General features: G+C 35.2%; 1 protein-coding gene across 1 annotated transcript in view; it reads left to right on the top strand.

The window, feature by feature from the left end:
* The window catches only part of LOC131536115 (adhesion G protein-coupled receptor E3-like), a 218827-nt gene that overhangs the window by 22233 nt on the left and 175325 nt on the right, over positions 1 to 21269 (top strand). Inside the window, exons 2-8 of the mRNA XM_058768857.1 lie at positions 450 to 529; positions 716 to 772; positions 5180 to 5224; positions 11578 to 11964; positions 12049 to 12105; positions 16977 to 17363; positions 17758 to 17811. Coding sequence (XP_058624840.1) covers positions 457 to 529; positions 716 to 772; positions 5180 to 5224; positions 11578 to 11964; positions 12049 to 12105; positions 16977 to 17363; positions 17758 to 17811 — 1060 coding nt within the window. The 5' untranslated portion in view covers positions 450 to 456. The remainder of the gene's footprint in view (positions 1 to 449; positions 530 to 715; positions 773 to 5179; positions 5225 to 11577; positions 11965 to 12048; positions 12106 to 16976; positions 17364 to 17757; positions 17812 to 21269) is intronic.

Here is a 21269-nt window from a genome sequence, read left to right on the forward strand (position 1 = left end):
AATATTAAAATGCAATAGATTTTGTATGCACTTCAAGTAAGCATGTTAGGAGTACAATTGTACTATAAATATCTGAATTTAAAGTAAATTTTTAATTTATTTAGGTGTACTTCTTTAAACCTGGGTAGGACTCTTACCGTAAGTGCTATAACATATTTATGGATGTATAAATCTTTATAATTATCATAATCATTTGTAAGTCACTTTGGATAAAAGTGTCTGCTAAATGACTAAATGTAATTATTGAGCATTTGTTGATCTACACCAATTTTCATGTGTGATGTTTTTGGGAAACTGCTTGTGGTTGCATGATGATTCATATACGATTGCTTCTGTCACCCGTAATATCTAAGATAATCCTTTCATCATTTAATTATGCTTTGACAATAAATGATTCATACTCTCCACATTTGTTATTCTTATTTTATCATTTCCATTCATACATGCAGTGAAAATATGGAATGTTTGACAAAAAGAGGAAAAAAACACATTGTACCATCACAGTTGACTATGGCTTCCTTTCATATATGTGAGTATTTATTTATTTAATTATTTGTTTGCTTGTTTGTTTGTTTGTTTCTGTTTGTTTGGTTGGTCATGATTGGCATTTAAAAGTTTATTCTCACTGACCCAAAAACTTTTTTTGGAGAAAAACTAGTCAGATGATGAATGTAGTTCTCAAATCAATTCAAAACATTTGTATTTGCTTTTATAGGTTTTTCTTCATATATCATGACCAGTTTCATAAGAGCACCAATCTCTGTTATGCTGTGTAAGTATGAAAATAAATATACTGTATAAATATAATGTGCCTTCATCAATTAAACAACTTAGACAGTTGCATAAAAAATCCATCTGTTGATTATATATATATATATATATATATATATATATATGTGTGTGTGTGTGTGTGTATATATATATATATATATATATATATATATATGTTGATTTGTTTAGCATATGGAAAACTGTCATTCCTTTGCATTCAGTGACATATCACACTAATAGTGAAATGTTCAGGAAACATATTCACAAGGCTCAGTTTTTTTTAGAGATTATTCCTTTTTACGCGTTTTTTTTTTTTTTACACACATAATATGGAACAAATTTAAATCCATTACTCCCCAAGATGCGTTAATGGTTAATTGATTTACAGGGCTAATTAACATAATTTTTTATCTTTAACCCTCAATCATCCTTCGGGACAAATTTGGGCAAAATCATTTTGTTTTGTTTTTTAAAAAATAGTTTTCTTAATTTGAGCGGTTCAAGACTTGGCTACTTTTCCTAAATTTGCCACCTGAACGCACACACACAAAAAAGAGGACTTGATTCAACAAAGTTAAGTGGTTGAAAAAAATTAAACTCCTTACTTTGACCTTCGTTCCAAAAAATGGGCACCCATAGGAAATGAATAGGAAATGGTTTCTGGTTTTTTTTTTCTTCATTTGTCCAATAAAAATCAATAAATCCAACACAATGCAGATCAAACATACACATAAATGAAGGTTTGAGTATGGAAGTAAAATAATGACAAATGTTTTTGAAATAAAAAAGCTTGTTGAATTTCACTAATTGAAAAACAAATGCATCCCAGTCAACAATTTGATCTCACAGTGATCTCACCATGAGCTCACAGGATACTCGTGATGAGGTCACAATGTGAGGTAACAGTGAGCTAAAAGTGTAACCTCACAGCGCCCTCACTGTGTGCTCATACTAATGTGAGGTCAAAGTGCACTCACTGCACAGAGACTAGGTACCCAGCTTGCATTGCAGCATTAAGCTTTTGATTGTCAGCATTGTTGAGATTCATACACTGATTCTTGATGTCTCTCTTTGTGTTTAAATGACACAGTATTTCAAAATGTTTTTGTCTAATCATGCTTTTAAAATCTTTCATAAATGTTTATGGCATTGTTGGGTCCTATACTGTATAACCACAGAGCTATTATTATTAAAAAGTTTAGATTAATAATTTCTCACAAAGACTGCATACTGAATCTAGGTGACGGTTGCGTGGCTATCATCAGCAGAGGTGTCAAATCCAGGGTCAGAAAGTAAAAGTCCTGCCATGTGTTTATTCCACCCATGAACTCAGCAGCTGATTTCACCAGAGGAGGAACCAACTCATTCCTTTCAAGTCACAAGCAAGTTTCGAGTCAAATCACAAGTCCTCAACGAGTTGAGGTAATTAAGAGATAATTGAGAGACTAATTAAATGTTGATTGTGCATTAGTGATGAACACCTGCTGTTATTGAGAATTACAGAGGATCAGATGTTGATGTTTTATTGGTTAAAATGATGCCACCATCATGGAGATCAGTGTTTGCTTTAGTTGGGCTCTTGACCCTTTTAGTAACTGAGAATGGATTGATTTTAAGCAATTCCAATATTGCTTCACAACAAACATTTGCACATTGCTGAATTAAAAGCTTGAGGAAGCAGATGAGCTTGCACTTTTGGCTTTTATGTCACTTGAATGAACATCATGAAGGTGTCTCTCTTTGGTTTATTTACTGACGTTCAGCTGTTACAGAACTGCAGGAATTTACTATTAAACAAATGCCATCGTAATATTAAATATTGGAAAAAGTTAAGAGTTATATTGCTCAGGCTTTTAGACATGAACACTTATCATACGATCCTCAACAGTGGTGACAATAATTATTTATACTGTGGTGTTACCCAGCATGCATTGCAGCATGAAGCATTTTGTTGATTGTCACCATTGTTGAGATTCATACGCTGGTTCTTGATGTCTGTGTGTGTCTGAGTAGGACTGGAGTTTAAATGCATTAGATTTAAAATTCTTTCTCTATAACTACTTCAGCAGTAAATTCATTGCGTACTGTGGTTTCACAGAGTTGTTTATTCAAAAGCAGAACATAAATTAAAAAAATGAAAAATGTTGTATGTATATATATATATATACACAGTATATTGGATGCAAACAGGTAAGCACCTGATGATTACCTCATCATATGAAAACAACTAACAGTTGCTCACTGCACAGCACTGAGCTCTCCGCTTTACAACAGCACATGCATTGCTACAGAGAGATCTAACACAGGAGTCAAGGGTCAAGAGCCCAACTAAAGCAAACACTGATCTACATGATGGTGGTATCATTTTAACCAATAAAACATCAACATCTGATCCTCTGTGATTCACAGTAACAGCAGGTGTTCATCACTAATGCACAATCATCATTTAATTAGTCTCTCAATTATCTCTTAATTACCTCAACTCGTTGAGGTCTTGGGATTTGACTCGAATCTTGCTTGTGACTTGAAAGGAATGAGTTGGTTCCTCCTCTGGTGAAATCAGCTGCTGAGTTCATGGGTGGAATAAACACATGGCAGGACTTTTACTTTCTGACCCTGGATTTGACACCTCTGATCATCAGTAACAAACCAATATCACCTGGTTGCAGTCTCTTTTTGGTTTTCCTTGCCGTAACAAATGTGCTTTTCAAACACAGTTACAGCAGCCCCCAAAAATATAATGTTATAAAGTCAAGGGTCAAGAGCCCAACTAAAGCAAACACTAATCACCACGATGGTAACATCAAACAATACAATAAAACATCATAATCTAAATCTGTTAATTCTCAATAAGCGCTTTTGTAGATGTCTGACAGAAATAAGAAATCCCCACCTCGTGCAATATTTTGTGAGTATCACCGTATGAGAATGGTGTGATGTCACTGTGATTGTCGCGTGATCTAACGTCTTGACTGGGATTGCATTAACCATTCTTGCATTTAAATGCATTGTATTTTTAGGGCAGCATATTTCAATCGCTGTGAATATTTCAATCCAAAACAATTCACATACATTTTCATCATGAAAAATTCAATAATTCATATTCACCTTTCAGATTTCACTTCCAAAAATATTTGGGTTGTTTAAAAATATAACCTATAATATTCAAGAGGCAAATTTCGGTCAAAATTTTATTTTGATTTACAAAATTGGCTTCCACAAATTCAGTGGTTCAAATTCGACAGAAAGTTTGACGCTGCACATCCGGGAACTGCAGGAAAAGCAGTAGATCACGATACATGATCTCCATCTGCTGTTCATCTTCCTCACCAGCAGGTGCCGCTAGCGGATAACTTTAGAGATGATCCCTACATTTGCGATTATCGAATGCCCGATGTCAAGCCAACATTTATGTCAGTATTTCACTGGGAAATGCTTAGCGTTTGCACATTACATTCATATACTGAGTGCATCTGTAGCCAATATAGTGTAGACTACATCACCAATAATGTGTGAGTTTGGTCTTTTATAGCACTGGGCACAAATACATTAAGACGCTAAAAAATTATATCAAATTGTGGAAAATGGGCATCAGATGACCCCTTTAAAAAAAAAAAAAAAAATGGGATCACTCCTGAGACCTTCATGCCCAAATTTGTCCACGACGGATGGATTAAGAGCTGTTATACAAAGGATGCTTGAGGGTTAATTTAAGCCATACTATGCAAACAGAATATGCTATAAATTGGTCTGGACTCAAAACATTAAATACATAGAGTTCAGTGGGTATGAAGCCATGTTTAACTAACTTTACCATGATCATGTAGCTGCTGTTCTCAAGTCAGTGTATTGTTGGAGTAACTGTAGTGCTGAATTACTTCACTGTAAACCTTAATACTCAAAGTAATTAATTTGTTTGAAGGCAAACGTATGCTAAACAAATTAGATCCAACAAATGTACTTTTATGAGTGTTTAGAGCTTTCAATATTTTTATCTAAGTTCATGAAACTGACACATTTTAAGTAATCTGAATTGTTTCATTGTTTTGAGTTTAATGTCCTTGTTTCTTTTAATTTAGAGCAACTTATATTAAATTGAAAATGGGGATTTCTATTTCCCAGCATGCTTTAACATGGCACTCAAAAGGGAGAGCAAATGCTGAAAATAGAGTTTATTTATTTCTTTTTGCAAGATTAATGTTAAGAGGGAGATTTACAACAGTGTTTAATTTAGGATAGGTATATGTTAAATGCTGTGTTTTTTTCTTCCACAAGTTTCAGACGGTTCAGTTAGATTCTGTGAATTGGTTCTTCGAGCATCACTAGTGTGAACCATGCCTTTAAGTTAAAGTCCATTAACCCTTTGTTATGTTGTTAATTCATTTGTCGTCATTATCATTTATTTCAGATGTCCTGGCCTGTGTAACTGTCACACAAGGGACAACCACAGTTGGTAATGTATTGTGTGGTGTTTTAACTGTATATGAGCAGATCTGTAGATCGGTGTGTTCAGCTTCTGTTTTTGGACTAGGGTTGTCAAGATATCATATTTTTCACTACACGGTTATCATGGCCAAAAGAATATTATAAAATGAATAGTTCCAGTCCTTGATTCTGATTAGTTGAGCCAAGTTCGAAGCTGTTGTAAATTTCTCTCCAAACATACAACTTTGTTTACGTCTGTGTGTTGCTCGGCAACCACTTTGTTGCAACCATAGACATACTGTACATAAGCTGTGTCTCATTTAGAAGGCTGCTATGAAGGTAAAATGACGTCAAAAAGATGTGCATGCGCAGGGTAAGATTTGTGAAAGTGTACATAAGAAAGCAAGTGTAAATTAATTTTGCATTCGCAAAAGCGTAGAAAAAAAATGTCAGCCTTTTACTGTTTTTGTAAGTGTATATCATGTATTGTGAAACTGCAACTTCATGCTAAGGCAAAATATTCTTCTGACTTTCATTTTTCCGCGCTTACACTTTTGGCACTGTTGTTTCGCCCAAATACAGCCAAAAGTATTGCAACCATGTCAAGAACTGCAAATCAGATTGACCGCCTAAAACTAATATGTGTGTGTAGAAAAAAAATCTTTGCAACTGTCTAAATGACTTCTTGCGTGCATAGAGCAAAATGTTCCCCAAATAACCCGCTATGTACGTCTGCGTCTTTGCGCTTGCAGTTTTGGCACGATTCTCTGACTGATTTCAGAATTGCAAGCGCGTGTGGAAAGCAGGACCTTCTTCTTTCAGCCAATCAAATGAGGCTCTCGCTGACTCTCGATTTACTCTTATCTGATTGGTTAAATAAACACTCCAGACGTGAGAACACATGTTTATTTTAATGGTATTTTTAATATTTTGTCAAAGTAGTTGTAATTTTTTAGATGATGATTTGGTTTGAAGTGTCAGTGTTTGCATTACAGTCAAATCTGGAGACAAATCACTATTAAACATTTTGATTGTAAAGTTTAACATAATTTCAGTGATGTAGGCAGATTATCTAAAATATTAAATTTCAATGCAATGTCGAACCAATCCAATAATGTTCACTCTAGCATCTTACACATATTTTACACATGCATCTTAACACATGCTTATTTTTTTCATTTCAATTTTGCACATATCATAACTGTACATACATATTTGTCTATATTATATATTGCGTTTTTGCTATTTTGTACATTGTCTATTTGTATATTATTCTTTTATTATCTGTGTCCTGTCCTGTTGCTGTCTTTCTGTTGCACTGTGGAGCTTCTGTCACTATAACAATTCCTCGTATGTGCAAACATACCTGACCGATAAAGCTCATTCTGATTCTGATTCTGATTTCATCACAAACTGTAAGACACATCAGTTTGGGTGATAAGATGGAGTTATCAAATATTTGATTGTTGCTTATATCTATTATTTGATCAAATCTTAGTGAAATAAAACTATAAAGAGCCAATTGTTTTTATTTTAATAAAATAAAACATTATAGTGTGAAAAATAAATGTTGTAAAGATGAGACAATTGTCTCACCTTGTTTAAGACACTCTTTTGTTGTAAACAACCTTACAACAGCTAATTTTAGTCTATTTTAGATCTAATTCATAAAGAAAAAAACCTCTGTAAGCGCATTGCATTCATCAGAGGATCATTTGACAACTTCGGATCCTCATCACGGTTTTAGGTGTGAAAGATCTAAAATCTACAAAACCTTAAATTATTTGTTAAAACAAAAGTTACATCATTGTTTGATCATACTGTTTTCCATCATCTTGTAGAGATACCCTGTGTGAAGTTTTTTATTTGTAAAAGTTTTGTATGAAACATCATACAAGTGTAAATGTTTAACTGTATAGGTTTGTTTTAGTGTGTGTATGTTTGTGTTTATGTTTGAGTATTTTCTTCCTAAACTATACCTAACTTTTAACTTAACCAGCTATGTATCATATAAAAACTTCAAAAGGGGACGCATCCTTTGATAAATGAACATCAACTGTATCATTAAGATATTTGTCACAAACCGTCAGACACATCAGGCGGGGGTTGATAAGTTGGACTTATCGTTTATTTCAATTATTTCTTCTGTCAATTATTTGATCACTTCTTAGTAAAATAAACCTATATAGACCAGTCGTTTTTATTTTAATAAAAATAAAACATTATACTTTGAAAATAAACATGCCGCATTTAAACACCACGATAAATAATTCAATTTTAAAGTGAGAAAGAAAGATTCTGTGAGGGATTTGTAGCACCTTGTTTAGGAATTACTTTTGTTGCGAACAACCTATGACAATTAATTTTCAGTCTAATTTAGGTCTAATTCATGAAGAAATTATCTGTATTCATCACAGGATCGTTTGATTGCTTCTAATCCTCGCTTTAGAGGTTCATGTTTTAGGTTTGAGAGATATAAAAACTACAAATCTTAACTTATTTGTTAAAACAATAGTTATATCGTTGTTTAATCATGCTGCTTTTCATCATCTTGTAGAGATACCCAGTGTGATGCTAAAAGTTTTTATTTCTAAAAGGTTTGTATGAGACATCATAAAAGTTTAAATGTTTAAATGTAGGGGATTGTTTTAGTGTGTGTATGTTCGTGTTTATGTTTGAGTATTTTCTTCCTAAACTATACCTAACTTTTAACTTAACCAGTTATGTGTCATATAAAAACTTCAAAAGGGGACGCATCCTTTGATAAATGAACAGCTACGCCAAAGTTTACGATGCCAGACCCCCTCAAAAACTCGTTAGATTGCAAATGAGTTGCGTCTCCAGAAACTCTCTTGATCTGATACGCTCGCGTCGTTAATCATTCGTCCAGACACACAGTGTCGTTCTCATTTCGTTGTCCCCTGCGTGAGACGAAGTATTTACATTTCGTGCGATAATGTAAAAAGTTTAGGCGTCTAATTATGGCTAAAAATCCAAAGACGTCCGAAACATTTGCTTTCATTCCGGTTTCCGCTCACATGCGCGCATATGCGTTTGAACCGTTATAGCAGGCTAGAAAGTTTAAAGATTGACAAAAATCAAAGAGTAAATAAATGTATTATACTACTAAAATAAAATAAAACAAGACAAAAAAACTTTTCCTGTGGCTTAGAGGCGATTTTTATAAGAAAAAAATAAAAACCAAATTTTTAAAAGTGAAAAAAGTCTGGGTTATATAACACGTCAGAAGTCTTAAACTTGACAAAAATAGAAGAGAAAATAAAGGAATTACTAAATTAAGTGCGAATAACTAAACTAAAGTAAATAAAATAAAATAAGCAGCATTTCCCTGGTAGGTAGGCCTACTGTTTGTTTAAAAGGTAAAAACTAGACTAACCTAATTTTAAAATGAAAATTGCTTTAGGATGAGTGCCGAATTGTTTCATTAATTAAGAAATGCTAAAGATTTATTAAAAATAACGTTCGTTCTAATGTTAAAACATTACTTTAATTCTTTTAAATCTTTGCATCGGTCTCTCCTCACGCTGTTAGGAAGGCGGAAGGCGTGGTCTGGATTCACCGGCGTAAACGCATTCTGAGCTTTGACGCGCTAGTGTGCGGTTATCGGCCGGAGGCTGCGTAAGATAGTCTGCTCTTTTTCTTTTTTTCCCTTTATTTATTTATTTTACATCGCAGTTATTTTTTCTCTTTCTTTTATTTCCTAACTTGTAACAAGATTTTGATGAGTAGCTTACATAACGAACGTGTCTGATGCTTTTTTCTGTTTTAGAAGACGGGTAAGATAAGTCAGACCTATTTGCTGTAACTTGTGAGAAAAGCTACCTTTTAATCTGTAATGTTAGAACGTTGTAAAGTATGCTTTTTTTGTTTTAGAAGATGGTAAGATGAGTCAACATTATTTAGCTTGTAATGTTATGCTATTGTTTTAACTAAAGTGTCAGATTCTTTGTTTGTTTTAAATAAACAAACACGTACACTTCTATTTCTTTTTATTTAACTTAAAACGTTTTTAAACTAGTTAGAGTTCGTTACAACAACACTAGCAAGTCGTTGCTCATTTTACGTATATGTTTGATGTTTTTTGTTGATATGTGTGCGTGAAAAACTCCAATAAAAACTTCCCTTTGTCCCGTTTAACACAGTTTCACAATTTAAAGTTTAAACACATAACAGTCTTCAATGGCCCACACAAAAACACGGTTCCCAAAACATTCATAAATACCTTAGGATCACTGGACAGTAAAAACAGATGCTCATTTAGATGGGTGGGGGTGGACAAACAGGTGTCCAGTTTGGGTGGGTGGGAGGGGTGGGGGGTCTTATCTTTATGAGAGGGCAATAAATCAAAAATTTGGACGCAAAGCATACTGGGATCTCTCTGGGGGGGTGCTAGATATAGTCTCAGAAAAATTTAATTTTTCATGGTATCATCTTCAGATTTGAAATATAAACTCATGAGACATGTGACTTTCAACCCATTACTTTTCTGGATTGCTCCAGGACTTTCATTTTTATATGAAATAATAAAAAATTCAGTGTGGTACAAATTTTTTCAAGGCACTTCAGTCTCTGGATGATGGATAGTAAAGCCCAAAGGGTCTTCTTTCCAAAGATACCAAAATTGTGTGTTTAGCACACTGAAGTCAGCAACTGTTATAATTTAAAGTTAGGTAGGTCATTTTTAGCTGTGAGTCCCAACATGGGGAGTGCTAGCTAACAGGTTAAGAACAAAGTGTATCCGTTTTCACCAGAGGCAATTTAGGGTAAGTTGTAAACACCACATCTGTGCTTGTGTGTACATCTGCCGGCGCCGGCATTTTTCTAATTAACGATGGTTGTTTATGGTGAAGCAAAGAATTGTGGGTTATCTGTAGCAGCGAAGGATACACCTGATGCATCCTCGGAATTCCTGTGAAAGAAGGTTGCATTCAGAGTGTCCTACTAGCTTTTCTGAAATGACACAGCCTCGATGACGTATGCACCCTTCGAATGAGACCTCCGGAGGATGCAGCCTTCTAAATGAGACACAGCTATAGACGCCCTGTTCGACCGCTCCAGGCATGTAGATGCGGCCGCCATCTTGGAACGGTTTTTTGACATCACTCACCATAATAATCAATGAATATTCAAAGATGCGGCACTTGAGTCTTAAAATCTTGAACTATGTATTTTTTGTCAAGGTTAGAGAAGGAATTTGACTGCTAAATAGCGCAGTCCAAATTAAAACAGAAAAATGACCACTAGAGACTGACAACTTTCCATGGTAAGGCTATGTCTGTTTGCAAAACAGACTCTAGAGAATGAATTTGGGTAATTTATACTTTTAGATTATACCTGATACCACACACACACACAACCAAAATAGCTTTAGCAGTTATACATGCTTATAACTTGCTGTTTTAGACGCGCACAATCAACTTGTGCTCAAGGTTTCGCAGCATAGATATGAATATGTAGATTGCGGGCGTGTCTACGTGCTTGGAGCGGTTGAATCATGGGTCGAATGGGGAATCTACACAGATCTATGGTTCACATACCGTTCCAAAATGGCGGACGGCTTACGTATTGTGGCCCATAGAAACAGTCGCTAATGAGGCATCTATGTATATATATCTATGGTTGCAACCACAACTGTTTCTGAGGAACTACATTGTTTGGTGGAAGAATAATGTTTTTATTAATATAATTACATTATATTTGCTCTGTCTTATTTTGTGAAACCTTACTACATGGAATAACTATTTTATAAAAACTTTCTAATCCACGGCTTATTGGGGCTTATTGCTGTAGTAGGATATTTCAAAATATCTATAGAAAAAAAATAGTGCTATTAAATTAATATTTATTTATTTATTTATTTGTTTGTTTGTTTGTTTGCTAATGAATCACACCACTGCATATAAAAGGAACAATTACACTTAACTTATTTTAGTAAAATAACTTATTTTAGCTAAACTTATTTGAGCTTGGCACTATTGATGGGTGAAGCACTGCTTTGTGAAGCTTTGAAATCTTTGTGAATAATTTGTTTCAGACCAGTGGCTCAGAGCACATATCAAGCTGCCAAAGTCACATGGTTTCAGTTAATGAGGTTTCATTACGTCACAACTGTTTTGAAGTGGGCTGATCTCTGTAAACCCATGAATCACTGTATTTCATAGAATACTACATTTACATTTAGTCATTTAGCAGACGCTTTTATCCAAAGCGACTCCAAAGTTATAAAAAAACCAAAACAAAAAAACCTGAGTGACAAAATAATGCGAGTTTGGAGGAAATTATGTTGTTATTCTAATAGTATATATATATATATATATATATATATATATATGTAACGTTTTTTTTTCTTCCCCATAACAGCTAATCTTTCTGACCCCTGCTACAACTACACTGCACTGGACAATCCATGGAGAGCCACCAATAATACATATGGCTTACATTCATATTACATGTGTGACCAGTCTGTCACCTGGAGCGGCTGGTATCGTCTCTTCATTAATGGTGTGAGCGCTCACATCCCAGACACGTGTGTGGCAAGGGGTAGCTGTGGTACTGACGTCACACTGTGGATTCGTGGTGGACACCCAACAGTTGAGGATGGAGTCGTCACTCGAGATGTCTGCGGTAACGATGGAGGTTACTGCTGCTATTACGGGTCTTTCCCCATCAAAGTCAAAGCCTGTCCAGGCAATTATTACGTCTATGAGCTGGTTAGTCCAACTCTTTGTCATTCAGCATACTGTGCAGGTGATTATATTCACATGAGTTCTTTCTACACCTTCATGCTATTTGTACCTCTGTTCAATAATCACTATTCATCCAATCTTTCAGATGTTGGCAGCATTAACACCAGCTCTACAGCCGTCACACCAGCGACCATCTCAACTGGTAATGTAACTCACTGTGTCTATACTGGCTTATTTACTGGACTGATTTATCTGCAGATCTGCAGTGAAGTCCACTTTATACAATAGAGACGCAGCTTAAACAATAGTGTCATTAATTCAGTCAGATTTTTAAAATTATTTATTTATTTTCCTTATTTGATAATTCTGTCAGCAGGTGAAGATGTTAGAAATGTATTTAAGGGATTACTTCTACTGATCCTACTTCTATCCACTAGCTAGCTGTGTTTGATTTGTACAGATTATACATTTTATGTGGCCGATATACCAAAAAATTACTTAAAAAAGACCTAATGGATGTCATGTGACATTTTCAGATTCCTGAGGCTGAATGACTGAATCTGTGATGATATCTGTGCCATTTTTGTTTCAGTTTTACTACTATATAATGTAATATATTCAGTTAATCAGGGCGAATGGTCTTTTCTGTCTGATATTTATTTGAAAATCAAGGGTAAATCGTAAAAATCATTTTGAATGGCTGCAGCAGGGTGAGTTTGGTTAGTTAATAATAATTCCACCAAACTCACTCATGTAGCAGAAATGCATTTATGTAGAAAATAATACATGTAACGAAGGTGCAGGACTCTTTTATTAGACCAGCAAGAAAACTGGAAACCTCTCATAAACCTGCATACAAGCAGGTGCTGACCTAAAGTATTTCTGTCAATCCAAGAAACTGTATGCAGAAATTGCAAGAAAAACATTAACGCTAGAAAAGACTCTGCATCAGAAAATAACACATCTGCCACCAAACAGTGAAAATGAGCAATTTTTCTCTGTCCTCATTCTAAGTCAAACCTGTTCCATTTCCTGTCATATGCAGAGTGTGTCGAAGTCGCTTTCACACTCGTCTCAATCACCCTTGGAGGCAAAGCCATAACACTTAAGTTTAACCTCTCACGGGCCAGACCCAAAGAGCCCACTTTTCTGCTTGTGAGAGGAGATCCTTATTAAAATGCTGTATGTTGCTTTATTTAGAAGTCATAACAGTGTAGCTGCTGATGCTGTTATGAACTCAGACATGTTTGCGTTCAATTTGTTTTTTTAGTTTTAATTGTTTCACTTAATTTTCAGTTGAATTTCAGATAAAGTAGAGCGGTGTTTAGTTTCATTTCATGTCAAGAAAATAGTCTTTGTTTAGTTGACTCAACTGAAGTAAGATCACAGTGATAATGTAATCACCTTATTAACACACCATAAATATTAGGGTTTTTTGTTGTTGTTTTTACTTTGTGCTTTGTGGTTTAAGGCAATTTACTTTACATTTAATTCAACAGTACTTTTCTATAATGGCAGAAAATTTCACTTTTTTAATGTTCATTTTGTATTTATTTATTTTTATTAAAGGGCACCTGCAAAATCCACTTTTGTTTGGGCATAAATGTGTGTTGGCAGTGTGTGAACACAACCACCCTACAATAATAAAAATCCACCCACTCTTTTTTTAATCCCCTTTAAAGCAAGTCAGTCTCACTAGGCCTGCCGTTTTGACTCTCACCGCAGTATGACGTCACATTTCGGAGGGCCGGATAGTAGTAAGGCTATGTCTGTTTGCAAAACAGACTCTAGAGAATGAATTTGGGTAATTTAAGCTTTTAGATTATACCTGATACCACACACACACAACCAAAATAGCTTTAGCAGTTATACATGCTTATAACTTGCTGTTTTAGACGCACACAATCAACTTGTGCTCAAGGTTTCGCAGCATAGATATGAATACGTATATTGCGGGCGCGTCTACGTGCTTGGAGCGGTTGAATCATGGGTCGAATGGGGAATCTACACAGATCTATGGTTCACATACCGTTCCAAAATGGCGGACGGCTTACGTATGGTGGCCCATAGAAACAGTCGCTAATGAGGCATCTACGTATATATATATATATATATATATATATATATATATATATATATATTCAGTGGCGTTCCGTCCATATAAGCTGCAAATGCGCTGCATACCCAGGCCGTCTGAGAGAATGAGTTCATGGGCTAATTAATATAAACATGATTATAAGTTGATCCCTTGTCATTTGAGATGTGACTTAAAGCTCAATAAAGCGTTGGGAATAAGTATGTAAAATTATTTATGAAAAACAGCGGTAATTTTCTGTAAATCTAGTCAGTGACGGAAGCTTCCGGATTCTCCGCAGCTTTGGCGCCTCCGCTCTGTGGCTATGTTCGACTTCATGCAGCGCCGTGCAGACCGACCGGCGGCTGACTTGAAGCAGTGCATGCCGGTTAGAAAATTTGTCTGACTTGAACCGGCGATGACGCCACGTCACTGTCACGTGTGGCATCAAAGTACCGCGATAGCGTTTCCAGAGCAGCCGGCTGACTCATATGGAAGGCCGTGTTAGGCTTGTTTGAGATGCGCCTCGCCTCGTCTGAAATGTAGGCGCGAGTAGGCGGCTGCAGTGAGGGGAGGAGTGAAATAAGCGCAGTCAAGACGGACAGTTCTGCCCTCTCGAAGAAGAACAGATACCTACGAGATCAAAGGCAGATATCGCGTTATTCTCACTCATATGCTGTGCTGCTGATAAACATGATAATTTCAGTTCTGTTGCTTTTATATGAATATGAACAAGACACTCAAAGTGCTTGCTATTTAATTCCATAGGAAAGGCATATTTATCATACATTTTTTTTTATTTTAATTCAAACATGTATTTTAGATTTTTATAGAAAATATGACAACAATCACATATCTCACACAGAGATCACACTGTCATAGTGTTTGGGGATATTCATGCACAATTTAAATACATAATAGCATGATATCAGATTAAAAAAATAAAACATTTTAGAAGAGAACACAGCATCACGGTTGTCTGAACCAATGAGCATTAAGCTGTGTCTTCAGTCAGTTGTTTCCCATCATACTTTTGATCAGCGCAGTCGGTGGAGAGCAACTGCGCGCGACTGCTCAATCCGACACAGCCGCCTCGCCGTCGCGAGAGTTTTTTGGCACACGTCAGCATGACACCAGAGCAAGGCGGACGTAACTCGGACACTTTTCTAACCGGCATGCATCCGGTGATCGGTTCTGCACAGATTTTGCTCATCTCAAACAAGCCTATTATTAAATTTGTCTTAATACGGCCTTCCATAGACTCAGCTCGCGCAGTTTCTCCAGAGCGACTTCAGGAGCGCTGATGACGACACAGCTGTTTCATGATTGGCCAAATTCACCACATGACAACAATGACGTGTTTCTAACATCTTCAAATCCAATACTGCTCACAGATCTTATTTTACTTGGAAAATATCACATTCATGTGAAAAAATGGACTAAAGCTAAGTATGCAAAACATGCGAGAGCATTACTACCGGGAGCAGAAAGTGTCTGACTTGACGTCTCCGCTTTCAATACCGCCCCCGAAACAAACAAACAAACAAAAAACACCATAACTGTATATTTTCATGCTTTCTCAAGCAAAGCAAAATTTGAAAGTCCACTAAAAACATATCTGGTCATAGACAATATCGAAGACGTTATTGTCAACATGCCTAAGTAGTAAAAAAAAAAAAAAAAAAAGTTTATAAAAATGTATATAAAATTTGAAATAATAACAATACCTTTGTTTTCCGTATACTTGTGTTGCTTATAGTTAAAGTCATTCTGTGATTTTATTGTTGTTTTTGCAACGTTACTTGGCAATATTTTAAAGATATATATATTTTTTTTATCATTTATTTATTTTATTTTATTTTTGGGGGGAGATTTTGCATGGTCTGTTACTGTCATCCGGGTGGTAGTTTTAACTCATATTCACTGGAAAAAGAAAAAAAAAAAAAACATTCAGTTGATGCAGAGACGCATAGACCGGGGGAATCCCCCATCTCCCCACGCTCTGAATATTACGTGTCATAACGTAACTACGTGTGAACGTTATTTGGCGGTTTTTACTCGGAAAATCAGCTGTTTTCTAGAATGCTGCGCTCGAGTAACTATGGATAAACCTGAAACGATAGCAGAAGGATTGGAGATGAATTTCATTAACAAATAGCCTAAGGTAGGAATGTGCATACTTTTAAAAGGGGGTCTTAATCTTATCACTCAGCATACCCGGTTAAAAAAGTCACCGCTCGCCACTGATATATATATATATATATGGTTGTAACCACAACTGTTTCTGAGGAACTACATTGTTTGGCGGAAGAATAATGTTTTTATTAATATAATTACATGTGATTTGCTCTGTTTTATTTTGTGAAACCTTACTATATGGAATAACCATTTTATAAAAACTCTGTAAACCACGGCTTATTGGGGCTTATTGCTTTAGTAGGATATTTCAAAATATCTATAAAAAAAAAAATAGTGCTATCAAATTAATATTATTTATTTATTTGTTTGTTTGTTTGCTAATGAATCACACCACTGCATATAAAAGGAACAATTACACTTAACTTATTTTAGTAAAATAACTTATTTTAGCTAAACTTATTTGAGCTTGGCACTATTGATGGGTGAAGCACTGCTTTGTGAAGCTTTGAAATCTTTGTGAATAATTTGTTTCAGACCAGTGGCTCAGAGCACATATCAAACTGCCAAAGTCACATGGTTTCAGTTAATGAGGTTTCGTTACGTCACAACTGTTTTGAAGTGGGCTGATCTCTGTAAACCCATGAATCACTGTATTTCATAGAATACTACATTTACATTTAGTCATTTAGCAGACGCTTTTATCCAAAGCGACTCCAAAGTTATAAAAAAACCAAAACAAAAAAACCTGAGTGACAAAATAATGCGAGTTTGGAGGAAATTATGTTGTTATTCTAATAGTATATATATATATATATATATATATATATATATGTAACGTTTTTTTTTCTTCCCCATAACAGCTAATCTTTCTGACCCCTGCTACAACTACACTGCACTGGACAATCCATGGAGAGCCACCAATAATACATATGGCTTATATTCATATTCCATATGTGACCGGTCTGTCACCTGGAGCGGCTGGTATCGTCTCTTCATTAATGGTCTGAGCGCTCACATCCCAGACACCTGTGTTGCTCTGTATAGCTGTGGCACACATATCCCACTGTGGATTCGTGGTGGACACCCAACAGTACAGGATGGAGTCGTCACTCGAGATGTCTGCGGTAACGGTGGAGGTTACTGCTGCTATTACGGGTCTTACCCCATTAAAGTCAAAGCCTGCCCAGGCAATTATTACGTCTATGAGCTGGTTACACCCACTCTTTGTCATTCAGCATACTGTGCAGGTGATTATATTCACATGAGACTTTTGTATTATTCGTGTTTATTGATATTCATGAGCCATTATTTTTTCAGCTGTTGCTAACATCAGCAGCACTATTACAACAGTCACACCAGAGACGAGCTCAGCTGATAATGTAGTCTGATGTTTCCTTGTTTATTGGTATTTTGGCTGAATGTTTGTGGATCTGTAGAATTGAACAGGTGTATGTGTGTGTGTGTGTGTGTCTAGATAAAGATGAAGGAATGTGTATGTGTGTGTGTGTGTGTGTGTGTGTGTGAAGGAATTAATGTGTGTGAAATGTGCAGGTGTACTGTAACTGTAGACATTTTGTGTGTCCTTTGTAATATTTGTGTCTTAGTTCATTGTTATTCATCAGTCATTTTTCTTTTTTTCAGCTGTTACTATCAGCAGCACTGTTACAACACTCACTCCAGAGACGACCACAGCTGGTAATGTAGCTTTTGATCATTCACAGCCCTGAACCACAATGTGAAAAAAAATAAAAATCCTTTCTGAGCCTCTAAGTTTTCAATTGTTCTCGCTTCAAAAACGTAATTTTTTCTCCACAAGAGGTAACACAAAAATGAAAAAAGATAAACTAGCATTAGCACGCTGTATCAACCTCATCCACCTGGTGCCACCACTATCAATAAGCATAACATATAGTGCTTACACTGATTTTTCTGTTTATTTATCTTTGAATTATACCTTACATCGTAAACAAGACAAAATATTTTTTTTTTTTTTTTTTTACATTACATGCACTAGACCAGAGGTAGGAACCTTTTTTGACCAAAGATACTTTTTTGTCCTTTTTTTATGGTTAATACTTCCAAAAAAGCCACTGCTAAATCATTCAGTCAATCAATCAATAAATAGTAGCTTGTAATAGTAGTTTGATTAGTTTCATAGACAACTACAAACAAAGAAATGTGTGACAAACAATATGATGAAGTCAGGTAAAGTGGGCCACTTTGTGTAAAAAGTGTAGGCTAATTTAGATACCTAGAGTTTTTTTATTTTTATTTTTTTGTTGTTGTTGTAACTTTAAGGCTCAGCTATACTATTTAAATTTGAATACAGATAATATAAAGTGTTATTTACAAAGTATGTACTAATAATTAGGCTATTTTGAGATCATGCACTCCAGACAAATTTATTTTCAGGTAAAGTGGGCCATCCTTTAGGGCTGTAATCAACCAAAGAAAATCTTGGTCGACTGAAGTCCTGAAACTTTCGACTAAAAATCGACTAAAAATGACGTTGTGGAGAAAAAAAAACGTACGTTACATTAATTAGATGCGCACTGTGCTCAGTACTTTGTAGCCTTGTTGTCTGCCTAAATTAATTATAAATAAACATAAAAAACTAATAGGCTATTTGCAGTATATTAAATTGTTTTTGACCTAATTATTTTGCACTGAAATGAGTCCGACACACGAGTCTGTCGTCTCTGACAGCGGTGCATCACGTGCACCTGCGCAATATCATAGCCTGTGATTTCTGAAAACAGTACTATGTTGTCAACTAGTGATATCACAAGAACTTTTGAGGAATGTGCAACATAATTTAGAAAATTATTTTTGTCATATGTTATAAGTATAACTGTCAGACACTATCATTTCAGCCGCTCTGCGCAGCTCGCCCAGAGCGAGGCTGAACATAAGAGCTCAGCTTCGCGGCTGAGACACGAATAGACTTAAAGCTTTTACTCTTAATAAACACAAAATGCGCGTCCACTTTAATAAAAAAAGAATATTTAAAGTTAACAATTCCTTCCGTGATATTATTTTTCCGTTTGGATGATAAAGGAGGCTTAAAATCCAGCGTGGTCTGGGTGATTCTACCGTCATTACGGATGTGTGCGCCTGCAGTTATAAAACGATTATTACACTAAAATATTGAAATATGCCAATTCTGATATATTCATGTAGCCTACTCAAAAACAGACAGGGCAACCTAACGCAGACAAGTTAGCTTACCGCTTTCAGATGATACGTCATGTTTGTCGTCGAGCTGTGGAAGGCAAACTGTTGCTTGCAAACTTTGCATTCAACCTTTTTCCCGTTATTAATTTTAACAAAATGCTGCCACACTGTCGTTTTTTTGTTGTTGACATGTTAGAATAGGACTGATGTATATTGATATGTGTTCCAAACCGCTGAGACCACTAGCTTATTATTAAATAAATAATATTCAGCATCAAACCTTCTAAAGCCTACTTATCTGTCTCTCTTCTCCAGTGGGTTGGGCTAATCCGAAAAAAGTGAAAACAATGGGGGTGTTCTGAAAACAGACTGTTACCTGTGAAACAGGGGTGCTCTGAAAACACCCCCATTAGCAATTAGTGCTTTCCACCTGATGAAATGAGCGCGCCAAACTGATGAAATGAGCCCGGCAAAAATCGACCAATCAGAATTTTGGTCGAACCAGACCGTATCGACCAATTAATCGACTAATCGACTGGGACGTTACAGCCCTACCATCCTTTATATATCAAAATTTATTCTGCATCTTACTTAAAAACACATTATCAGACCATCACATTTAACAACATATTTAACAACCCCCACCCCTCACCCAAACAAAAACAAAAACAAAAAAAACATATATGCAGTGGTTTAACTGTAAAAAATAATAATAATAAAAATAAAAAATAATAAATAATAAAATAAAAAAATAAAAAATTCAGGGGGGGTGATGAGGGTTTATTCATTTATTTTTAGTGGGGGTGTGGCTCCTGTAGCTAATTTTACATAATGATTACAAAATTTGTCTATTTTTTAAAAAGGTTTTTATTTAATGAAAAAATAGCCTTATTAAATAAACTATTATTTGTAAGCTTTTTTTTGTTTTTTTCTTCTGGGGCCTGAAATGGAGGAATTTTGGTCAATATTGTTAATTAAACAACATTTTGTTAAATGAGTTTTTGTGCTGAAACCTTGGCTGGTTTAGGCCTGACAATGTTAATGTATTTGGTCTTGGCAGAATAGGCTACACTGTTAAAAATAAATATAATTTTACAGTTAATGGTCTGTATTTTTTTACAGAATTTTCCTGTTTTTCCATTATACAATATAATACCTGTTATTTTACAGATATTTGCTATATTTTAAAGTTCTACCATTATACTTACAGATAATTGCTTGTATTTTGGTATTACAACAATTTTTCGCTTTTAAAATACATTTTCTGTATTTTTACATAATGTTATATAATCTTTACAGATTTTTCCTGTAAAAATAGGAAAAAGGTATACCCACAAATCAACAGTCAGTCACTGTGTACTGTCCAATTATTTCGACAGAATGTTATTTTGATGCTTCGGGAAACATTTGATTTTTTAAGTTTCATGCCAAAAGTATAGTATTGCAGCAGCATCTATGGGCATTCTTTATTATAAATCACTGCATTAAAATGAACAGTGAGGTTACAGTGTACCCTTGCCTATTTACTTGAAATCATTTACACTATATTCAAATATATATATATAATATAGTGTGTGTGTGTTTGTGTGTGTGTGAACACAGTATATATATATATAATATAGTGTGTGTGTGTTTGTGTGTGTGTGAACACAGTATATATATATATATATATATATATATATATATATATATATATTCAATAAATTATGGAATATTCTAAGCAGTAGTATAATGTTGCCTACTCAAATAAAGATTTTTACAGTCTATGGTGTGCGCACAAGTGATGACGCAGTTTCAAATCAGCCGCCAAAACTTTTCCGTTTAGTCCCGCCCACAATGCAAACTGCAGAGCTGCTCTCTACTCATCGACAGTAACGGAAGGGCGCGTGGATGATTTGAATTTCAGGCTATCCATTAAGAGCTGTGTGAGAAAATATCGCTCTTTCACTGAGACTGTTTTTCGATAACTACAGCACATT

The sequence above is a fragment of the Onychostoma macrolepis genome, chromosome 01 (assembly GCF_012432095.1).
Source record: "Onychostoma macrolepis isolate SWU-2019 chromosome 01, ASM1243209v1, whole genome shotgun sequence".
In the NCBI taxonomy this organism is placed as follows: Eukaryota; Metazoa; Chordata; class Actinopteri; order Cypriniformes; family Cyprinidae; genus Onychostoma; species Onychostoma macrolepis.